The following is a 20,459-nucleotide window of genomic DNA, read 5'->3' as shown; positions in this document are numbered from 1 at the left end:
TCTCAAGAACCACTGTACTTAACAAATTCTCAAACTCCAAGATGGGCCTTACCAGTGAGAAACCTGCTCACTGTTGGTAATGCACAGCTTAAGAAACAGTTTTGACAGAAAGAATCATATGCTATACAGGTGTTTCTCTTTTTTTTAACCTATGGACCAACCCTAATCTAAGTCAATATAAAGTAGAAACCTAGGGATATAAGGTAGAAACCAAGTTTTTCCTGGCAATTATCCTCTTTTCTGCTTTAGAGAAAAAGAAAAAGGACGAATTGTGCCCCATCTGGTGATAACATGAAATAAGGCCGTGACCGTTTTTGTAGAATGTAGAAAATATTTTTTAAAGAGTCAATGTCATTGAAAATAACGTTTGACATGTCATCAGGCATGTCAAAAGTTGTTGATCACAGTGGGTATCACTGCTTAAACCCTTCTGATCACAAGATATAACCGGGGACTGAGCACGGTCACCGTGCCATCCTTATCCACTGACAATGTATCCTTTTAGACTTACATTGTCGGATTAAATTAAACAGCCGGGGAGTGGAAGGCATGGCCACCACGTTCTCAACCTGGCTACCGGGATCCATGCAACTATTTTTTAATGACGGGTACTCTTTAAAACTTGTCAAAAAAGTAGAAATCAGATTATAAATTTAAATTATTTTAGAACACTATGTATTTTGTGGGAAAACAATACAATTTCATTGGTGACCCAAACATTTGCTGAACATTTCTATTACCTTGTTATACCCCTTGCATGTTTATTTACAGATATAGTTATTTATTTTATTATTATTTTTTATTTTACAGAATTCTTGCAAGATATTGCTAAGTATCGCCAATTCTTTTGGACATGATTTCAAAGTACTGTCGTTTGTGGTACTATACCTGAAGAAGATCACAATAGAAAACACTACATATCTCTCTTTTTGAAGCAAGAAATTACGGATCAGATTTAACCAAACACAAAATGTTTCAATCACACAGACATAATTAAAAACTTCAATTTTGAAAATAGTCTGGAATGAGTAATTCAATATGGAATTCTGTCATTGAGAAAAGTCACGTCAGAACAATCTGAAACTACCAACATTAAGAATGTACAGTACGGTGACTGCTGTCACTGAAATGCATTCAGCAAGAGATTTGTGTCGTTTATAGAGGCCTTTTTCAGTAATCACTGTAATTGATCATTTCTAGTTTAACACAGGTCTATGCCATTGGTTGCCTGCAGTGAATGTTTAATGCTTTGTTTTGTTGTTCATCTAGTGCCCCCTGCTTAGCAAGAAAGTCTATCTGTCCAATTGTTTGGGTGCACAATGAAACACATTAGAAAAAGTATTCTTTTTGACTTTCGTTGATTGTATTTTGCATACTGATCTCAGCTTTCAGTGCGGCTGCTGCTTCAACATTGTCTTCGTGTTCTGATTCTTTGGCTTCATTTTTTTTATATGCGTTCTTCTGAAGATAAATTCTTATTGCTATGCCAGCAATGCATAATAAGATGAATACGGCAACAGATATTACACCTGTGAAAATGTTAATAGAGAAAAATAGAAGAAATGTACAATTTAGAATATGGTACTGTACTTTGTAAGTCATAATAAATACCCAGCAGGTTTCTCAATTTACATACTTCAGTTTCTTACCTCTGCTTTACACAAAGTGGCTTTTAATTCAATGAGCACAGATTTGTAGTAATTGTTGGCAGATAGTAATGGCAAGGCATCCAGAACCTGCTGTTTCTTTTAATTATAGTGACTAAACAATAAATTTATTATGACGGATTATGTAGAGTGTTTCTAATATATTTTATTACAAGCAAAAATGCCTAATAATAGCTCACTAAAACCTCCTGAGGAAGACAATGCTGTGTGCAAGAAGCCTGTAGAGTCTCTTTGGTTCCCTAATATGGAGCTCTAGGCACTCTGTGTACAGAACCATGTTGCCACAAGAAAGAATGAGGAAGATTTACAGTTACTAATACATTAGAAAAATTGCTTGAATTTTAGATACATTTTAGACTTTTTCATTGTGTTTAACAAAGAGGACATGGGCTTGGCAAAAGGGCAAGACTGTGGTGAAAAATGGAACTGGAAATGCATCAAGGGAACTGACCTGCAAACCCCACACCCAAACTAAGGACAAGAATGGTGCTGTTACTGAAGGAAAGCGCTCATATTTTTCTAAGCCTGGATAACCCCTTTAAGCCAACTAATTGTTGGCCTTAAATTGGACTTGGCAATCTGAAAATTCATCAAATAGCCTGAGGTAATGACCTCTATGCTTTCACCTTGGATTAGTTTTGTGCAATAGTTTGGAGTAATGAGAATTGTACATTACATATAAATGATATGGATTGCGTCTTAGTTTTCACATGGGTATTGTGGAATAAATGTAATCTATATACATTTGAATAATATAATTCATTGACTTGATAATATTCTGTACTCTGATTAATGAAATACTGAAATTGGATAAGTATGTAAGATCTGAAAAAGGACTGAAATGTGGGATCCCGGAATGAGCTATATGTTTTAATTGGGAGGAGGAAAGTGTACTTGTAATTTTTGTTTTTTTCTTTGTTCTTTCATGAAACAATTAATCCGTCAATCGTGATCCAAATTGTTTATAATTTGGGGTAGTGGATTGTAGGATTGTGCTATAGTATGGATCCAAACAAATCTCTGGGTGCTGCATTATGAATCTGAAAAATTGCTTGGGAGATCTTTCCTGTGTTCTCTATCAGGCTATGTTTACACAACGTTTTTTTTCAGCTCCGTTTAAAATTACGTCCGTTATTTTGAGTCTAAAATAACGGACGTTTTTCGAAGCCCGGCACTGATGAGTATTTGCACATTATCTTAGTTTGTGGTTACTAATTGCCCTTTGGTTGTGGCTTAATTGAAAAATCCATTGAATATAATAGTAAAAACGGAGAAAGAACGGTGACAATAGAAGAACTGTGTGAGAACAACTAATACAAAACGTCTGTTATTTGCAAAAAACGTCCGAAAATATTGTTCATGTTCATTATTTTGCCGTCCGTGGCAAAAACGTCCGTTTTTCAATGCATTGTGTGCATAGGACGTCCGTCCTCCCATTGACTTCAATGCAATTTCATTGAAGTCAGTTAAATTGCTGCAAAAACTGACTTTTTTTAAATAGCGAAACCGGATGTTTTTTCTCCATTTTTGACGTTGTGTGAACATAGCCAAAGGAAGGGACGGTTAAGCTAGACAACTGTTGGTTGAACTTAACTGTCTGAAAACAAAATGGGTTGGGAGGTGATTTTCCTTCTTGCATGACCCCTATCTGCACTGATATCATCTGTCGGTGGACTGTCAGGAGAGCCACGCACACCATATAGTGACAGCCAACCCCACTGAGAGCAAAGGTACCAAGTACATCAAGAGTCAGGTGTTTTTACTCAATGGCATAATTTTGAGTGGGTGACCTGATTCCTTTAAAGACCAGGAATCTAGATCACAGTTTGATCTTCACAATGTTATTGGAAGTGTGTCACAAACAAGTGAGATTTCTAAGGACCCCAGAAGCGTTGTTGATGCTCATTAGGGTGAAAACCATCTCTAAACAGATGTGCATGGCAGGATAGCAAAGAAAGAATAGCTGCTTCTATGCTGTTTGCTAAAGATCACCTGGACAAGGCAAAAGGCTGATTGGTATACTTTTTTGTGGATGGATTAGACTGAAGTAGAGTTTTAAAGTTTAAATGAAAATCTTTATATTTGAAAGAAAAACATTGGATTCCACCATAAAAATCTTATACGATTGGTAAAATACAGTGGTGGTAATGTCATGGCTTGTGACTGTTTTGCTGCATCTGGTCCAGGAAGACATGCCACCATTTATGTAACAATAAATTATGAATTATAGCAACAGATTCTAAAAAATAACAAGAAAAATAGTGTTGGGACATTTGTTCATGCGTAATCTCAAAATAAGTCCTGACCCTAATCCAACAGAAATGTGATAGAAGGACCTGAAGTGAGCAATTCAAGGGAGGAAACCTACCAACATAATGAAGTTGAAACTGTTTTGTATGGAGGAATGGTGTAAAATTCCACCAACCCAATGTGTAGGACTTATCAACAATTACTGGAAACATTAAAGTTATTCTTTATATTTAAAAGAAGAGCATTGCAACAATTGGTCAAATTAATTGTTGTGATTCTTGTTGTGTATTATTTTGTCTTGTGGATTGTAGGATATTGGAACAGTATGGATCCATACAACTCTACCGGTGCTGCATTTTAGATCTGAAAAATTGCTGTATCGTGCATAAGGTCTTACTATTTATTTTAAGTGCATAACAGAAAAAGCATGTTACTTATCTGCTACTCTCAGTTACATTCACATTGATAGAACGGTGCCGACACAGGGAAGCCAGTGCCTTTTCTTTAACTGTGGCCCTGTTTCCGCATACGGCGTCATTTTAAGACCGGACATCGGCCCAGGCTGAAGCACTGGAGGTGGACCGGCCCGCCCCAATGGGAGGAAACCCCACCAATGAAGCGGCTCCATTATATAAAAAAAAAAACTACCAAAGACTTTAAAAACTATTAAAATGCCCAATACAAATCCCACTTGTGTCCAAGCTGGGATACTCCAAAAACCCTGACCCTAAAAGAACACAAAACATGAGTTAGCATGTATCCCAAATAGGCAAATGGGCATTTTGACCATTTGGAATATATGCTAACACTAGTGATGAGCGAATAGTGAAATATTCGAATATTCATTATTCGTACGAATATCTCCCAAATATTCGAATATTTGATCCCATTAAAGTCAATACAACAAGTATTTGATTATTGAAAAACATCTATTCGACCACTTGGAGGTAAAAAACGGAAGCTGGGGGATTTGAATGCTTATCAAATATTTATCGAACATTCGGCGAACTATTCGATAATATTCAATAGATCAAATACCTTACTATTCGATCGAATATCTATTCGATTGAACAGTATTTGCTCATCACTAGCTGACACATGTTGTGTGTACTTTTAGGGCCAGGCTTTTTGGAATATAGACACAAGTGGGATTTGTATTGGACATTTTAATTGTTTTAAAGTCTATGGTAGTATTTTAAGGTGCTTTTCTCCTCTTTAGTTATCTTTTGTATTAAAATTGTTTCTAATAAAATATTTTGGATGTGCTACCTTTTTGTGCATATGCTTTTTCTTTTGGGGTTGTGTGTTCTTGTATGCATTGGTTTAGCAGGCCATAATGCATAGCAAGTTGTCAAAAAGAAACACCCTTAAAACACAACACAAAACACCTGTTTAAAAAAAAAAAAAGCTGTGTGACAACAGCATAAAAAAAGCAATAACGTTCCTAAAGATTTTCTTATTAGTCATGTTCACTTTTACATCAGTCTATAACCTTCTCAGGAAGTCAACAATAAAGCAAGTAAATAAAAAGGACAGAAAGTGATTATTATCTGCTGCAAAATGATTAAAAAGATGAAGATGAAAATACTGGTCATACTGGAGATTTCCATCTCTGTTGGTATCCCTATGTATTACTACTTTATTGCCTCTTTGTACCAACCTTTTATATAAACTGATAATTCTAAGCATTAAATATTTCAAACATTTTAATGTTACCTCCAATAAGTGCAACACCACTTTTCAATGCATTAGTCAACTGTTCCCCATTATCCAACGTTCCAGAATGATCTGCAGTGATGATTAGAAACAAAATGCATTAGTCTTACATTCCTGATAAACACACACCACAAAAAGTTCAGCTGTGAACACGATGGAATGTAGAAAAAATGTAAAGAAATAGACACCAGTACAATAACAGTCATAAATAAGGATGGTTACATCGACAGTGTATAGAGTTTTTGAGCTGCGGAAGGCTCCTGATAATAATCTGCGCAGTGCGATCACCATTGCAGTTATTTTAACAGTTTTGATGCCATTGCCAAAACTGACAGCCGCATTTAAAGTGTACCTGTCACCAGGGCCATTGCCAGATCAGCAGTGAATTCCATTCTGCCAACTGAAGTTCGGGTCTCCATTCTGATCCAATGGGGGCCCCACGCATTATGGTCTTATATGTGGTCATAACCATGAAGACCCAAACTTCTAGAGTGGAATTTATCACTGATTAAACAGCAGCCCTGACACATGACCATACTGTTTAACCCCTAGACGACCCTGAACGTAGGGTTACGTCATGGAAGTCTGTCCCCAGACGACCCATGACGTAACCTTACGTCCTGGGTGTTTTTCCCGCTATTAAGCGCGCTCTGGAGCGGAGCGCGCTTCATAGCAGGTGGGGGCCGGCTGCAATCAGCAGCCGGGACCTCACCGGTAATGACACGCTGCAGCGATCGCGCTGCCGCGTGTCATTAACCCCTTAAACGCCGCAATCGCGGCGCGACCGCAGCGTTTAAGTGTAAGTGACCGGGGGAGTCCCCTGTCACTTACCGATCGGGACCCCCGCAGTGTGACTGCGGGGGTCCCGATCGTTGAAACGGACTGCCGGAGGTCTCTTACCTGCCTCCGTGCGGTCCGATCGGCGATCTGCTACACTGAGCCTGCACAGGCAGGCTCAATGAGCAGATCGCCGATAACACTGATCAATGCTATGCCTATGGCATAGCATTCATCAGTGTAAAAATCAAAGTACTGGATGTAAAAGTACCCCAAAGGGACTTCAAAAGTGTAAAAAAAAAAAAAAGTTCAAAACACCAACACACTACCCCAAAACCCCTCCCCCAATAAAAGTCTAAATCACCCCCCTTTCCCATTATATAAATAAAACATATAAAAATAAATAAATAGATAAACATATAATATACCGTAGCGTGCATAATTGTCCGATCTATTAAAATATAATAAGCGTTATTGCGAACGGTAAACGGCGTACACGAAAAGAGGGGAAAAAGTGCGCGGATTACCGATTTTATGTTACATTATATATTAAAAAAAATCAATAAAAAGTGATCAAAACGTCCGATCTTCACAAATATGGTATTAATAAAAACTAGAGATCATGGCGGAAAAAATGACACCCCATACAGCCCCGTAGGTGAAAAAATAAAACCGTTATAAGCGTCACAATAGGCCCATTTTATTAATATTTAATTGCCAAAAAAAAGGATTTCATAAAAAAAATACATATATAACATTAGAGAATCTGTGTAACCTGCATATGGTTGTGTTCGGACTGACCTATAGAATAATAGTGTCATGTCGCTGTTACCATATAGTGCATTACGTAGACACAGGAACCCCCCAAACGTTACCATATTGCATTCTTTTTTACGATTTCACCTATTTATATCTTCATAAATAATATATTTGGAATTCCATCATACATGTTATGGTAAAGTGAATGACGCCATTATAAAGTACAACTATTCCTGTAACAAACAAGCACTTACATGGCTTGTAGATAGAAAACTGACAGTGCTAGAGCTCTTAGAAGGGGAGGAGGGAAAAACGAAAGCGCAATGATCAAAATTTGCGCGGTCCACTGGGTCATTTTGGGCCTGGTCCTCAAAGGGTTAAAGTGTACCTTTCATGTGTCATTGGTCAATCGTATGGATCCAGTCCATTGCAATGGCTGCCTGAGACCTTGTGAAGCTGCCATAACTGATCTGCTTATTTAATCTGCCATTGCAAAGGCAACACATGAATAAAATAAGCAATCAAATAATTGCTTATAGGAATCTGCTATGAGACTACCAATATTCCAAGAGTGCCAGTCCTCACAACCGCCACTCTAAATACAGAGAAATGACAGCACATGGGTGGGGAAAATGTGGACTGGATCTCACAAAAATATTTTGAAAAAGTTACCAAACCATATTTATTAACATAAATGCAAAGGAAAAATCCCTTAAAAACAACAATATATATCCTATCACCTAAAACAACAATATATACATTCTTTGATATTCATATTATATGAATTTGGAATATTTATTGCTTTATTTGAAGATATTTGTAATTATTTACTGGCTTGCCACTGAACTTATTGGCTGGGATCGTTCAGGTCTCACTGTGTGAGTGATAGGATACATATTGTTGTTTTTAGGTGATTTTAGCTGTGTCCTTTGCATTTATGTATGTTAATAAATATGGTTTGATATTTGTTGAGGTGCAGTCCATATTGAGTTGATTGTGTTTATAGAGACTTATTGAGACTCTGGCCACATGAAGATTCTGAACTGAAAAATATCCACTTTTAGGCCATGTTCACATTTTGTAAGAGACCGGCCGTTCCGTCACCCCGCCCGGTCACGATGCTGAAGGTCTCTGAAAAGATTATCCAGGCCTGTACTGCAGTACCAGCCGGATGATCTTTTGGCCTGCAGAATTCTGATGCGGGCACATCAGCATGAGCCCGCATCAGAACTCCCCATAGCACACTATAAAGCAAGCGGCCGGAGCCGCTCGCTTCATAGTGTGCACTGACATGGTTTTCTACGGTCGCTATTCACTGAATAGTGACCACAGAAAACTGACATGTCAGTTCTTTGCGGCTCCGCGAGAGATCCCGGCCGGAGCATATTTGATGTGTATACGCTCCGGCCGGGATCCCTTAGAAGGCAAGGCAACGTATGTTTTCGTACAAAATACGGGCGTTGTAGCCGATAGTGTGAACATAGCCTTAGATGTTATTGTTGGTTAACATCTGCATTTTTCTTATTCATGAACAGATCCCTCCCTCCCCTGAAGGGATCAGCACAAACTGATGAGCAAAGTGATTGCAAAATTATCAGAATTTTTTAAATTGTCAGTTTTCAATTTAGCTTAAAACAAAACTGACTTTTGTACATCCGTTTCTGCGCATGCTCCTTAAAATAAAAACTAATGATGAGGGGCGTGGCGAACCGCCGATGAGAGCAGCAGCTTAGGAGAAGAGCTCCCGGCCATCCAGCTACATCTGCAGCCAGAACATAGGCCGTTACCGGCGATTTACCCCCATGTATGGAGAGGGGGATCAGGGAGACCCCCGGACCATCCTGTAAGCCCCCGGAGACGGACCCCGACTTTCTAGCGGCCCCCCCGGACACCGCGCGCTCGGCAGTGGTGCTGCGCCCCAGGCCTTGTGACGCGTGGCGGCGAGATCTCCTTACCCCTGGCGGTCCGAGAGGTGCATCGGGCCGGACCCGCAGCTTGTCCCGTGTCCGTAGCCTCCGGGGAACAGAGCGGTGCAGCAGTCACCACCCCAGCTTGCACAGGGCCGCAAGTGAGACCGGGAGAAGAAGTGAGGCGCCGCCATCTTGCGGCCTACACCGCATGCCTCTACTACGCCACGGCTCCACCGGTGTCCCTCCTGGGTCTCCCCCTACTACCGCAGGTACTCACTCCGGCACATTGGAGATCTATAAGGCCCTCAGCCCTCATATACCCCTCCATCCCCCCACCATATCTGGGTCACTGCCTAGAGATCCTTCCGTTTTAAAGGGCCAGCGGCGTATATCACAGTACATGATGGCTGCCACCACTAAATCTCAGAAAGGGGACAAGGGGAAGAGGGGAGGACAGACATTGGCATCTAAGTCATCTGAGCTTAATACTCGCTCTGCCTCACAAAGAGAAGCTGACTGGCCTCACACTGACTCTGACTCCGAGACTTCTGGGGTGGGATCTAGGTCCCAAGGAGAGATGCGTGATATCCTTTCTCAGCTACCTACTAAACAGGACTTTCAGTCCCTGATTTCTGAGGTGAAGGAGGCCTGTAGAGTGGAAATTGCAGAGGTCCGGAAAGATTTACAGCATATATCCCTGAGAGTGGATACTCTTGAAAATGACCATGACTCCACCAGGGACTACATCGGTGCCCTATGCTCCACTGTTTCCACCCAGGCTCTTGCTCTTGATGATATGCAGCGCCATATTGAGGATCTGGATAATAGGGGCAGGCGCAACAACATCCGCATACGGGGTCTCCCTGAGGCGACTCAGGATACAGACCTGATGGACACTTTGGAAGGCCTATTCAACACCATATTAGGTGAACCACCCAGTCACAAAATTAAATTTGATAGGGCTCACAGGGCTCTTCGGCCTAAGCCTACCAATGGGTCACCGAGAGATGTCATCTGTTGCCTACACGACTATACCGTCAAAGATGCAATTATGGCGAAGGCACGTTCTCTCCGCGAATTAGACTTTGATGGTGCGTCACTACAACTTTACCCCGATCTGTCATGGATAACCTTGCAGAAGCGCCGCCTTCTCCGCCCTCTCCTGACCACCCTACGGGATTATGACGCTTCATACCGGTGGAACTTTCCCTTTGCCCTATCTGCTCGTAGGGATGGCAGATCCGCTGTCCTACGTAACCTAGCAGACCTCCAGAAGTTTTGTGATCTACTTGACATTCCGGTTCCTAAGATCTCGGACTGGACTGTTGCACCTCCACCCCCACCTCCTCCACCAGTATGGCAGTCTACACGTCAGAAGAGGAGACGTCCCCGCTCTGGAAATTCTGGACCTGACCCAGGGGCAGAATTGTCTAATGCTCCCTGAGTCCCCTGCAAGGACCTGGCGTGCTATCTGTGGTCCCCTGCTGGTCCTGTCACACTGTTGCCGAGAAGCTTTGTTACTTTCACCTGGCTTATTTTAGAGTTATAGAGTCCCTCCATAGCTGGATGGCCTGAGTTCCATACCTGATGTTGTTTATCACCACGTATCTTTTGTTGGTGATTCCTTCCCCCCCCTTAAGGGGATCATGTTGTTCATCCTGTTGGTTGTGTTTTCTCTTATGTTCTACACTGAGTTTCCGCTACCTTTTCTGTTCTTCCCCACTTCCTGGTGCCATATACCCAGGACCTGAGCCGAGTGCTTTGAACCCTATGGGGTTCATGTTTTGTTTGTCTTGTGTTTATGTTGTCCTTGTCGACCATCCCCCCCCCTTTTGTCTCCTTCCCTCCCTCTCTAGGGTTCCTGCCGAAGAAATTGCACTACAGGTCATGACACAGACAGGACTTGCTAGCCGTAGGACACCCTCTGGATGGGTAAGCTACCACATTTGCTTGGCCGTGACAGCATACTATCCCTATGGCTAAGTGTGTGACACTGAATGTGAAAGGCCTTAACTCTAACATAAAGCGTAGATTAGCTCTGAGGGAAATACAACAAGCAAAGGCTGACGTAGCGTTCCTCCAGGAAACCCACTTTGATAGGGATGCTACATTTGCTTTTGCTAAGCATACCTTCCCCACAGTCATAGCTGCATCTAGTGGCTCTAAGCGAGCAGGTGTAGCGATTCTCTTCTCCCGCTCATTTCCCATCCAAATCTCCTCCTCCTTCTCAGACCCGGGAGGTCGCTTTGTTATAGTGGAAGGTCAATTGCATGGGAAACCCCTTATATTTTGTAATGTTTACGCCCCCAATAAATACCAAATCCCCTTCCTCCGTAGGGTGCTCAATAAACTCGCAAGATACCCGCCAGCCCCCAGAGTGCTGGGAGGCGATTTCAACTTGTCCTTTTCTGAGAAGTTAGATAGACATTCAATTTTGAGTCGTCCAGTACCTGCTGATCAGGCAAGACTGTCAGCTGAATTCCGTAAGCTTATCCGCAGACACCATCTATTTGATCTCTGGCGTATTGACCACCCTACGGAGAGGGAGTACACGTTTTATTCACACCCCCACCGCGTACACTCTAGAATTGACTACTTCTTTGGCAATGTCCCTACTGTGCGCCTCCTCGAAAGTGCTTCTATCGACCCGATTTCTTGGTCGGATCACGGTCCGGTGTTGATATGCCTTAAAAGTTTGAAATCTCCCACCCGCCAGTGTCATTGGCGCTTGAATGAGAGCTTACTAAAATATCCGCTTTCCCGTGATTCGATCAAGTCATGCCTTACCACATATTTTCTAGAAAATAGTGGAACAGTCACCTCTGAATCGACTCTATGGGAAGCCCATAAGGCTGTCATTAGGGGACATTGCATAGCCCTTAGTTCACGACAGAAGAAAGACTCCCAGTTGGCAATGTGCAATGCTAAACGTGACATTCAGACCCTAGAACGCTCCCTTGCCCAGTCCCCCTCCCTTCGGACACTGAGGAAACTTGTAGCGGCGAGAGCCCGCCTGAAGGAACTGTCACTCTCCAAAGTTGAAAAGCTACTTGTTTACTCTAAACAGCGATTCTATGAGAAGGGCAATAAAGCCCACACGCTACTGGCGAAAATGCTAAATGATAGGGCGTTAGCTCAGTCTCCTCAGGTCCTTAGGGATTCCGGTGGGCGACTCCACTATAACCCTGCTGATATTTCCTCTCTCTTTCTACAATACTACACTGATCTTTATTCTTTACCCTCTACCCTACCCTCTGACCCAGTTGCTCGATCTCAACGCATTGTAGAGTTCCTGTCTGACTGCAACCTGCCGACCTTATCTGCAGATGCCTTGGGGACTTTAAATGCACCTATTACAGAAGAGGAGCTCTCGGAAATACTGAAATCTCTTCCGTCGGGGCGAGCACCTGGGCCAGACGGATTTACTTACCTTTACTACAAAACCTTTTCCTCTGAGCTATCCCCCCGGCTTCTCTCACTCTTTAACTCCTTTATGCAAGGTTCTGCTATTCCCACAACACTGTCCCACTCGTACATTACACTTATCCCCAAGCCTGGAAAGGACCCTTTAGAATGTGCCAACTACAGGCCTATTTCCCTTTTGAATTCAGATTTTAAAATCTTTACCAAATTACTTGCCACCCGCCTATGTTATTGGTTACCCTCGCTTATCAATGCTGACCAGGTAGGTTTTGTGCCTGGACGGCAGGGGGGGGACAACACCCGACGTGCCATTGACATCATTGATGCAGTCAATCAGCAGTCAGAGAGAGCCCTGATACTTAGTTTAGATGCTGAGAAAGCATTTGACCGCCTGGGGTGGCCATTCATGTTCGAGACCCTCCGTTGCTGTGGTTTTCGGGGGCCCTTTCTGGCTGCGATTGAGGCCTTGTACACACGACCTACGGCTGCCATCAAATTCCCACATATGATGTCTGGGACCTTTCCAATTCGGAATGGCACCCGCCAGGGCTGCCCGCTTTCCCCTCTTTTGTTCGTCCTTTGTATCGAACCCCTGGCGGCGGCCATCCGGAACTGCCCAGACATCCGTGGTGTATCGGTCCGAGGCAGAGAGTCCAAAATCATGCTCTTCGCGGATGATGTCCTTCTCACCCTGTCGTCCCCACATACGACCCTGCCGGCGCTTAGAGCCTTACTCTCCCGGTTTGGGGTACTCTCTGGTTATAAAGTAAATACCTCTAAGTCCGAAATCATGCCACTTAACCTCCCCAAATCCACAATAACACATCTTCGATCGGTTTTCCGGTTTAAATGGTCTGAGTCCTCTATTAAATATCTAGGAATTCATCTTACACCTACGTACTCTTCTCTATACGCAGCCAACTACCCTACTCTTTTTAAAGACCTCAGGGCCCTTTTGTCCAAATGGAACTCTCATTTCATCTCCCTCATGGGTAGAGTAGCCTCGGTCAAGATGACGATTCTCCCGAAGTTGCTTTATTTCTTTGAAACCCTTCCAGTTCGCATACCCCTCTCCGAGATAAAAGCATTACAACGGGACATTTTTAAATTCATTTGGGCGACAAAGCGACATCGTATCCCAGCTTCGGTTATGATGAGTAGTAAAACTCAAGGAGGTCTTGCGGTTCCAAATGTCCTGCATTACTATTACGCTACTCACTTACGACAAATTACTGCATGGTCTAAGTACCTGGCCTATAAGAAGTGGGCCGAGATTGAAAAAATATGGCTAGCGCCCTTTCATCCTAACTCCTTTCTTTGGCACCCCTCTCCGCCCTCCTCTTCTCATTTAAACCTACTTGGCCCCATTAACTTCACTTTGCACATTTGGTCCACCTGTTCCTCTAGATTCAAACTCTACTCCAAGACGTCCCCCCTAAATTCTTTCCTTCTTTATCCCGATTTCCAGCCTGGTTTACAGTCCCACACAGTCAGGCTATGGGGTTCGAAAAAGCTGTTCCAGTTCGCTGACATTGTAGACCCGCTTACACGCACCCTTCTCCCCTTTCCTAGGATTGCGGACAGATTTGAACTGCCGTCCTCAGAGCACTATACCTATTTACAGATCCGCCATTTTATGCTGTCTCGCCTGGGATCCCTCATAGTCTCGAAACCATCTGCTTTCGAACAATTAGTGAGAGGAGGCACTTCTACGTCTGGTTTGATATCAGATATTTATCGAATTCTTAATTCACCCTCTGATGGCTCCCAGGCTAGACATCGCTACATGGATAAGTGGGAAGCAGCATTGGGCAGACAGCTCCCGCCAGAATGTTGGGCTGTGATATGGGAGAGGGCGGCAAAATCCTCTATCTGCACTACATATAAGGAATCCCACTATAAGCTGTTAATGCTATGGTACCATACACCGGAACTCCTCCATAAGCTAAATAATACCATCCCTCCACTCTGTTGGAGGTGTTCAGGTGGTGTGGGGTCGCTCCTCCATATATTTTGGGACTGCCCTCTTATACGTCCATTTTGGGTGGAGGTTTGTGGGGTGGCCTCGACAGTCTTGGGCACCACCATTGATAGGGACCCAGGACTTTGTCTGTTGAATTTGTTCCCGAAGACCATCCGGAAACGGCAGGCAAAGTTATTACTCACTGTCCTAACGGCGGCCAAGTCCTTGATTGCTCGTGCATGGAAACAGACGTCCCCTCCTTCCCGACCATGTTTGCTTACCAGAATTCGGGAGTTGCGCTCCCTAGAAAAGCTTACTGCTTCCCTTAATAATGCCATTGATAAATTTGAATCCACATGGTCTCCGTGGGATGCCTTTGACATGACCTCCTCTTCTGACAGCAGACCCTAGCTTCTCCGTCTCCCCCACCCCCCCCTCCCTTCCCTTTCCCCACCTCCCCTCCCTTTCTCCACCTCCTTTGTATTGAGTCTTGTGTCAGTCTCTCTGTGTTGTATGTGTGTCAAAGGGTTTCTTTATTGGGCTACAGTAAGGATACAACCCCCTACCTGAGCCGTGAGTAACAGTAATTTCTCTTCTGCTGACAGCTGTTGCATTGCTCTTATATGCTACCTTCCTCTGTAGCAATACGTGGTGCCATTATGATCATGTTAGAGCTAATTGTTACCACTGTTACCTTGTACCCGTGCCTGATATGTTTTTTACTACTGATACCCTATTGTCCTATTGTTTTGTATATTATTCCATATATGTTTTGTATTCCTTTGTTGTGTCTCTTCTAAAAATTTGCAAAAATTTTATTCAATAAAAATACAGTTATATAAAAAAAAAAAAAAAACTAATGATGACAGATAACTTGCAAATGGACGTGAATGGAAAAACCTTACATTTAGATCAGTCATCGTTGACTATAATGTAATTTAAAAAAACAAAACAAATATGCACTTTCCATCCGTGTTCTTTTTTTTTTTTTTGACAGATAAAAATTTGTTCATTATTGGATTTGATTGAAACGAAGCACAACTCTGACAAACGGATCACTCTAAAAATTAATTGGGAGTATGAAGTTCCGTTTCTTAAAACAGAAAAGAGAGATTTGTATATTACCTGTATTTGAAAACTTCACCAGAGAGCTTTGTGCCATATTGGAGAAAAATACACCAATTCCCCCAGAGCATTAAAAAACTGATAAGTATTTAAAGGCTTGATTTTTTCCCCCCCAAATCTTTACAACATCTTTTTAACATCATATGAATTGCTTATATTTTCCCAGAATACCCTTCTAAATTTTATGTTTACCTACCAAATGACCCTGTCAGTGATTAAGTAACATTACCTGCAAAGGAGTGGGTTGTTTCACCAGATCCTGCAACTTCTCCATTTATGGATCCGCAACTAGACTCTGATACATGCCCCTTTATTATTATTTGAGAAGTGATGTTGTTTTTGAATGCCGTCTTTAGTGGCACAATGTGATTAAAACGCACAGCAGACAGGCATCCAATAAATCCATTAGCACTGGCCTTCATAGTCTCTGGGTCAACATCAATGTCATCAACTACTGTACAAAAAAAAACAAAAACAAAATTTGCAACACTGTTACAATTTATTGGCAGATTCATTTATTTTTTTCTTACATGAATAAAGTCCATTTTTCATAGATGGCAATGAAAGTGACTGGATGAGGAGTTAATGACTATTCTTTGAAAAGGCTTGATAAAGAGAAAACTGCAAAAGCCATAAAGTATTATATATAAAGCTAGAAAAAATTATGTTTAAAAAAGAACTTAACTGACTTTGATAATAAGTATATATGTATATGTAAATATATGTGAAGGAGTAGGAAATGGCCCAAACCTAATCACCAACTGACAACGTTCAGGCCATTGTAAGGCTATGTTCACACAACATTTTTTCAGCTCCGTTTAAAATGACGTCCGTTATTTTAAGTCTAAAATAACAGACTTTTTTTTAGCTGTCTGGCCTCCCCTTAGTGCAGGGATGGCTGTTGGTTCATTTTTTTTAGTTTGGGATTACTAATTGGCTCTGGGTGTGGCTTAAAACTCAGAAATAACGGTGACAAAAGAAAAACTGTGTGTAAACAACTAATAAAAAACGTCTGCTGTTTGCAAAAGACGTGCGAAAATAATGATCATGATCATTATTTTGACATCCGCAAAAATGTCCATTATTTAATACATTGTGTGCATTGGACGTCCGTCTTTTCATTGACCTCAGTATACCAAGGCATTTTTTTGACAGGATGCCAATGTATACATGGGATGTGAAGCAAAAAACCCACAAGAGGAAATTCAGGTCATTTCACCACTGGAACAATGTGCATTTGGGCCAATATTGAGACACGGCAGGAAAATGAACAGGCCGACTCCCGTGAATACAAGCAATGCAAATAAATACAGAATATCCTCCGGCTCAAAAAATCGTAAAATCCAAAAGTCTAAAACATGTTAAAAAAAATATTTTAAAGAAACATTGATGTCTACAAGAAAAAAACAGTAATGCATTTTGGACAATGTGTCTTTACTCATGGCTAAGGATGCATTATCCGAAACGCATTTGAAATGTTTTCTTGTAGACATCAATGTTTCCTTAAAATGTTTTTTTTTAATTTATTTATTTTAAACATGTTCTAAATAAAGACTTTTTGTTTTTTACAATTTTTGTAGCCGGAGGATATTCTTTATTTATTTTCATTTCTTATACATGGGACGTACATGTGTGAACCCGGCCTTCTATATATATATATATATATATATATATATATATATATATATATATATATAGGTATGCTACTGTATTTATTTAAAAAATCGAATGTTATATGGATAGTGAGTGGATATCTGAAATAAATGAAGTATTTTCTCTATTAGTTTTCATGTTGCATTAATATAGATTTGTTGTGACTAAGTGTAATTAAAGCTCTGCCACCAGAACAAAGATATTCTTGTTTAACATGTTTCTTCATGTTTTTCACATTTTAAATGTAATTAAACTGGCATTTATGCAACAAATTGTCAAGGGAATGTTTTTTCCATTAACCTTTGCTCTAATGCGACTATAATCTAGCCCTTCTACTCCTTTTACAACAATAAGAATACTAAAAGGATTAATACAAGTCATAGCATGGGTTCATTGGTTAACATCCCTGTTAACCCTCTCGGCTATTGTGGTTATTATGAAAATATCACCCCAAACCCAATATGGTTAATAATAATCATTTTGATGGACTTAGTACATGGTTTATATGTGATATGAAAAAATAACTTGCTTCATTTCACACATGCTCCATTATTTCATAATTGTTTTCTTGTAGTTGTAGTCTATGGTCACACACCATCAAAATGAGCACCGGTTTTATTGGATGGCCGACAGTTAGCGACAAATAACAGCCGTTATTTTGTACCAATGGCTGGTATTACACTAATAATGGCCGTTGTTTTAAAATAACAACTGCTATTTGCCATTAAATGACGGCCGTCCAATAAAATGGCTGTCATTTTGTTTGTTTAATTCATTTACATAGGGAACAAAGCTCTTTAACTACCTAAGTAATGTTCCTCTAATAGGATCAGGTATCATCCTGGGAAAGGATGGGAAGTAACTGGCAAGTGCCATTGTCATCATCCATGTAGTTGAGCTTTATGACACACATTTATGCTTCCTCTTTCACTTGGTATTGAAAAAGGTTGAAAATTAATTCTGGACGGTGCCGTTCACTGATGATATCAGTAAGGCTTTTTTATGAGAAGTACACTAAATAGTTTTTGTATTACATAGTTTTAGGGGTTTACACAATTCTAGAAAAATTATTGAATATACCATATTTTACGCTTTATAAGACACACTTTTTAACAAGAAAATACCTTGTTAAATATGCCTGCGTCTTATACTCAAGAGACAAGGCAGCCCAACACTGTCAGACTGGCCAGAATGCTCCCCCCATGTTCAAGCACCGCTGAGTGAGCTATGCATTGTGAACTGATAGCTGCACAGTCCTCTCCGTTCTTCTGCCAGGCACTGATCAATGAGATTATTGCTGGGGTGCAACACATTCATCTTCCCATATGTAGAAGACCAATCTGAGACCTTACTCAGTACGGGAACTGAAAGACCTACAGGATCTTCAGATATTGTAGTTAGGGACAATATATACTAAAATGTGGATATCTGTCTGTGTCTGTATGTACAGTATGTAGCAGGACTGTTTGTTTATTGTGATGTAGCCGAGGTGTGTTTGGGTATGTTAATGTAGCAGAACTGTATGTGTCTCTATGTAGCAGAACTGTTTGTATATAATGTTACAGATGTGCGTGTATGTGTTTTGTGGGTATGTTTATGTAGCATAGCTGTTAGTGTATGGTGATGTAGCAGAGCTCTGTGTCTATATTGATATAGTAGCACTATATGTGTCTGTGGGTATCTTTACATAGCAGAGCTGTGTGTATTTTGAAGTAGTAGAGCTAAGTGTGTATGATGCAGGAAATCTGGCAGTGTATTGTGCATGCTACAGAGCTGTGTATACAGTATGTGAATATCATTTACTGTCCTTGGAGAGTGTTAAAGTGGACCTGTCATTTCAATTAGCATGACATTTGTTTTCTTATTTCCAGTTGTCTAAACATGAGATGTGTCTTATAACTATTTACATTTAATAAACCGAAACATATAATACATTAATGTTTTAAAATCTATGCTACTGTATGTGTTTTTGTCAAACCATTGCAAGCCTTAGGCTATGTTCCCACTACCCAAGAGACCAGCCATTCTGTGACCCGGCCGGGTCACGGAACGGCCGGTCTCTGCAAAGATCATCCCGGCCGGTACTTAAGTAGCGGCCAGATAATCTTTCCGGCCGCAGCGTTCTGATTCGGTCGCATTAGCGCCCGCCCGCATCGTAACTTCACACAGCACACAATTGTGTGAACTGACAGGTCTTTTTGCAGCCGCAATTCACTGAATTGCAACCACAGAAAACTGACATGTCAGTTCTTTGCGGCGCTGCATGGGATCCTGGCCGGAGCGTATACTGTGTGTATATGCTCCAGCCGGGATCCCATAGAAGAACAGGCTGTGTTCCACAACGTACAAAGTACGGCCATTGTTGCCGATGGCAACAACGGCCATAATTTTACGTAGTGTGAACATAGCCTTAGGCTATGTTCACATTATGTGAACATCCGGCCTTTCCGTGAGCCGGGTCACGGAACGGCCGATCCCAGCCCGGATCATCACGGCCGGTACAAGTACTGGCCGGATGATCTATCCGCCCGGGAAGCTCTGATGCGGGCGCATCAGCGAGTGCCCGCATCAGAGCTTCTCATAGCACACAGTGAAGCAAGCGGCCAGAGCTCGCTTCACTGTGTGAACTGACAGGCCCCTCTGAAGATGGAACTCACTGAGTTCCGGCCGCAAATAATGGACCTGTCAGTTTTTTGCGGCGCCTCATGGGATCCGGCCGGAACGTATACGATGTGTGCACGCTCCGCCCGGATCCCATTGAAACTGGTGTCCACACCGCAAATCTACGGCTGTGGTTCTGCGGCGAGAACTACGGGTAGATTTAAGTAGTGTGAACATAGCCTTACAATGTATTGCTAACTGCACTTAGTGAATTTGCATTAACCCATACAAAATTATTAGGCTGGGTTCACATCACATAGAAACACTCAATAGCCTCTGCTTCCCTTCCTGTGGTCCCTGAGCCGAACTTTGTACTTCAACTCTGAGGAAACACTAACTCTAGAGTCACCACTAATGTGAATGAGGCTAGTCAGTAATTATTTAACAATATTATGAATGGTGCATGAGAGTTGGGCCATGCCAAAGAAAACTTAAGAGCTCAACACTCTTATGAGTTTAAACCAGAGGCACATTCTGTTTATACTCTACCAACATTACTAATACATACCATCTTCTATATTTTACTAAATGTAAGAATAATATTTTAGCTTCTTT

At 41.5% G+C, this 20,459-nt stretch overlaps 1 protein-coding gene across 1 annotated transcript in view; it reads right to left on the bottom strand.

The window, feature by feature from the left end:
• Positions 1 to 1,329: 1,329 nt before the first annotated feature.
• The window catches only part of CNTNAP4 (contactin associated protein family member 4), a 199,697-nt gene continuing 180,567 nt past the window's right edge, over positions 1,330 to 20,459 (bottom strand). The window contains exons 22-24 of the mRNA XM_069963476.1: positions 15,820 to 16,041; positions 5,634 to 5,705; positions 1,330 to 1,529 (exon numbers count right to left, since the gene is read on the bottom strand). Of these exons, the coding sequence (XP_069819577.1) occupies positions 1,330 to 1,529; positions 5,634 to 5,705; positions 15,820 to 16,041 (494 nt within the window). The remainder of the gene's footprint in view (positions 1,530 to 5,633; positions 5,706 to 15,819; positions 16,042 to 20,459) is intronic.

The sequence above is a fragment of the Dendropsophus ebraccatus genome, chromosome 3 (assembly GCF_027789765.1).
Source record: "Dendropsophus ebraccatus isolate aDenEbr1 chromosome 3, aDenEbr1.pat, whole genome shotgun sequence".
Lineage (NCBI taxonomy): Eukaryota > Metazoa > Chordata > Amphibia > Anura > Hylidae > Dendropsophus > Dendropsophus ebraccatus.
The sequence above is the reverse complement of the archived record's forward strand: the minus strand, read 5'-3'. Positions and strand labels throughout refer to the sequence as shown.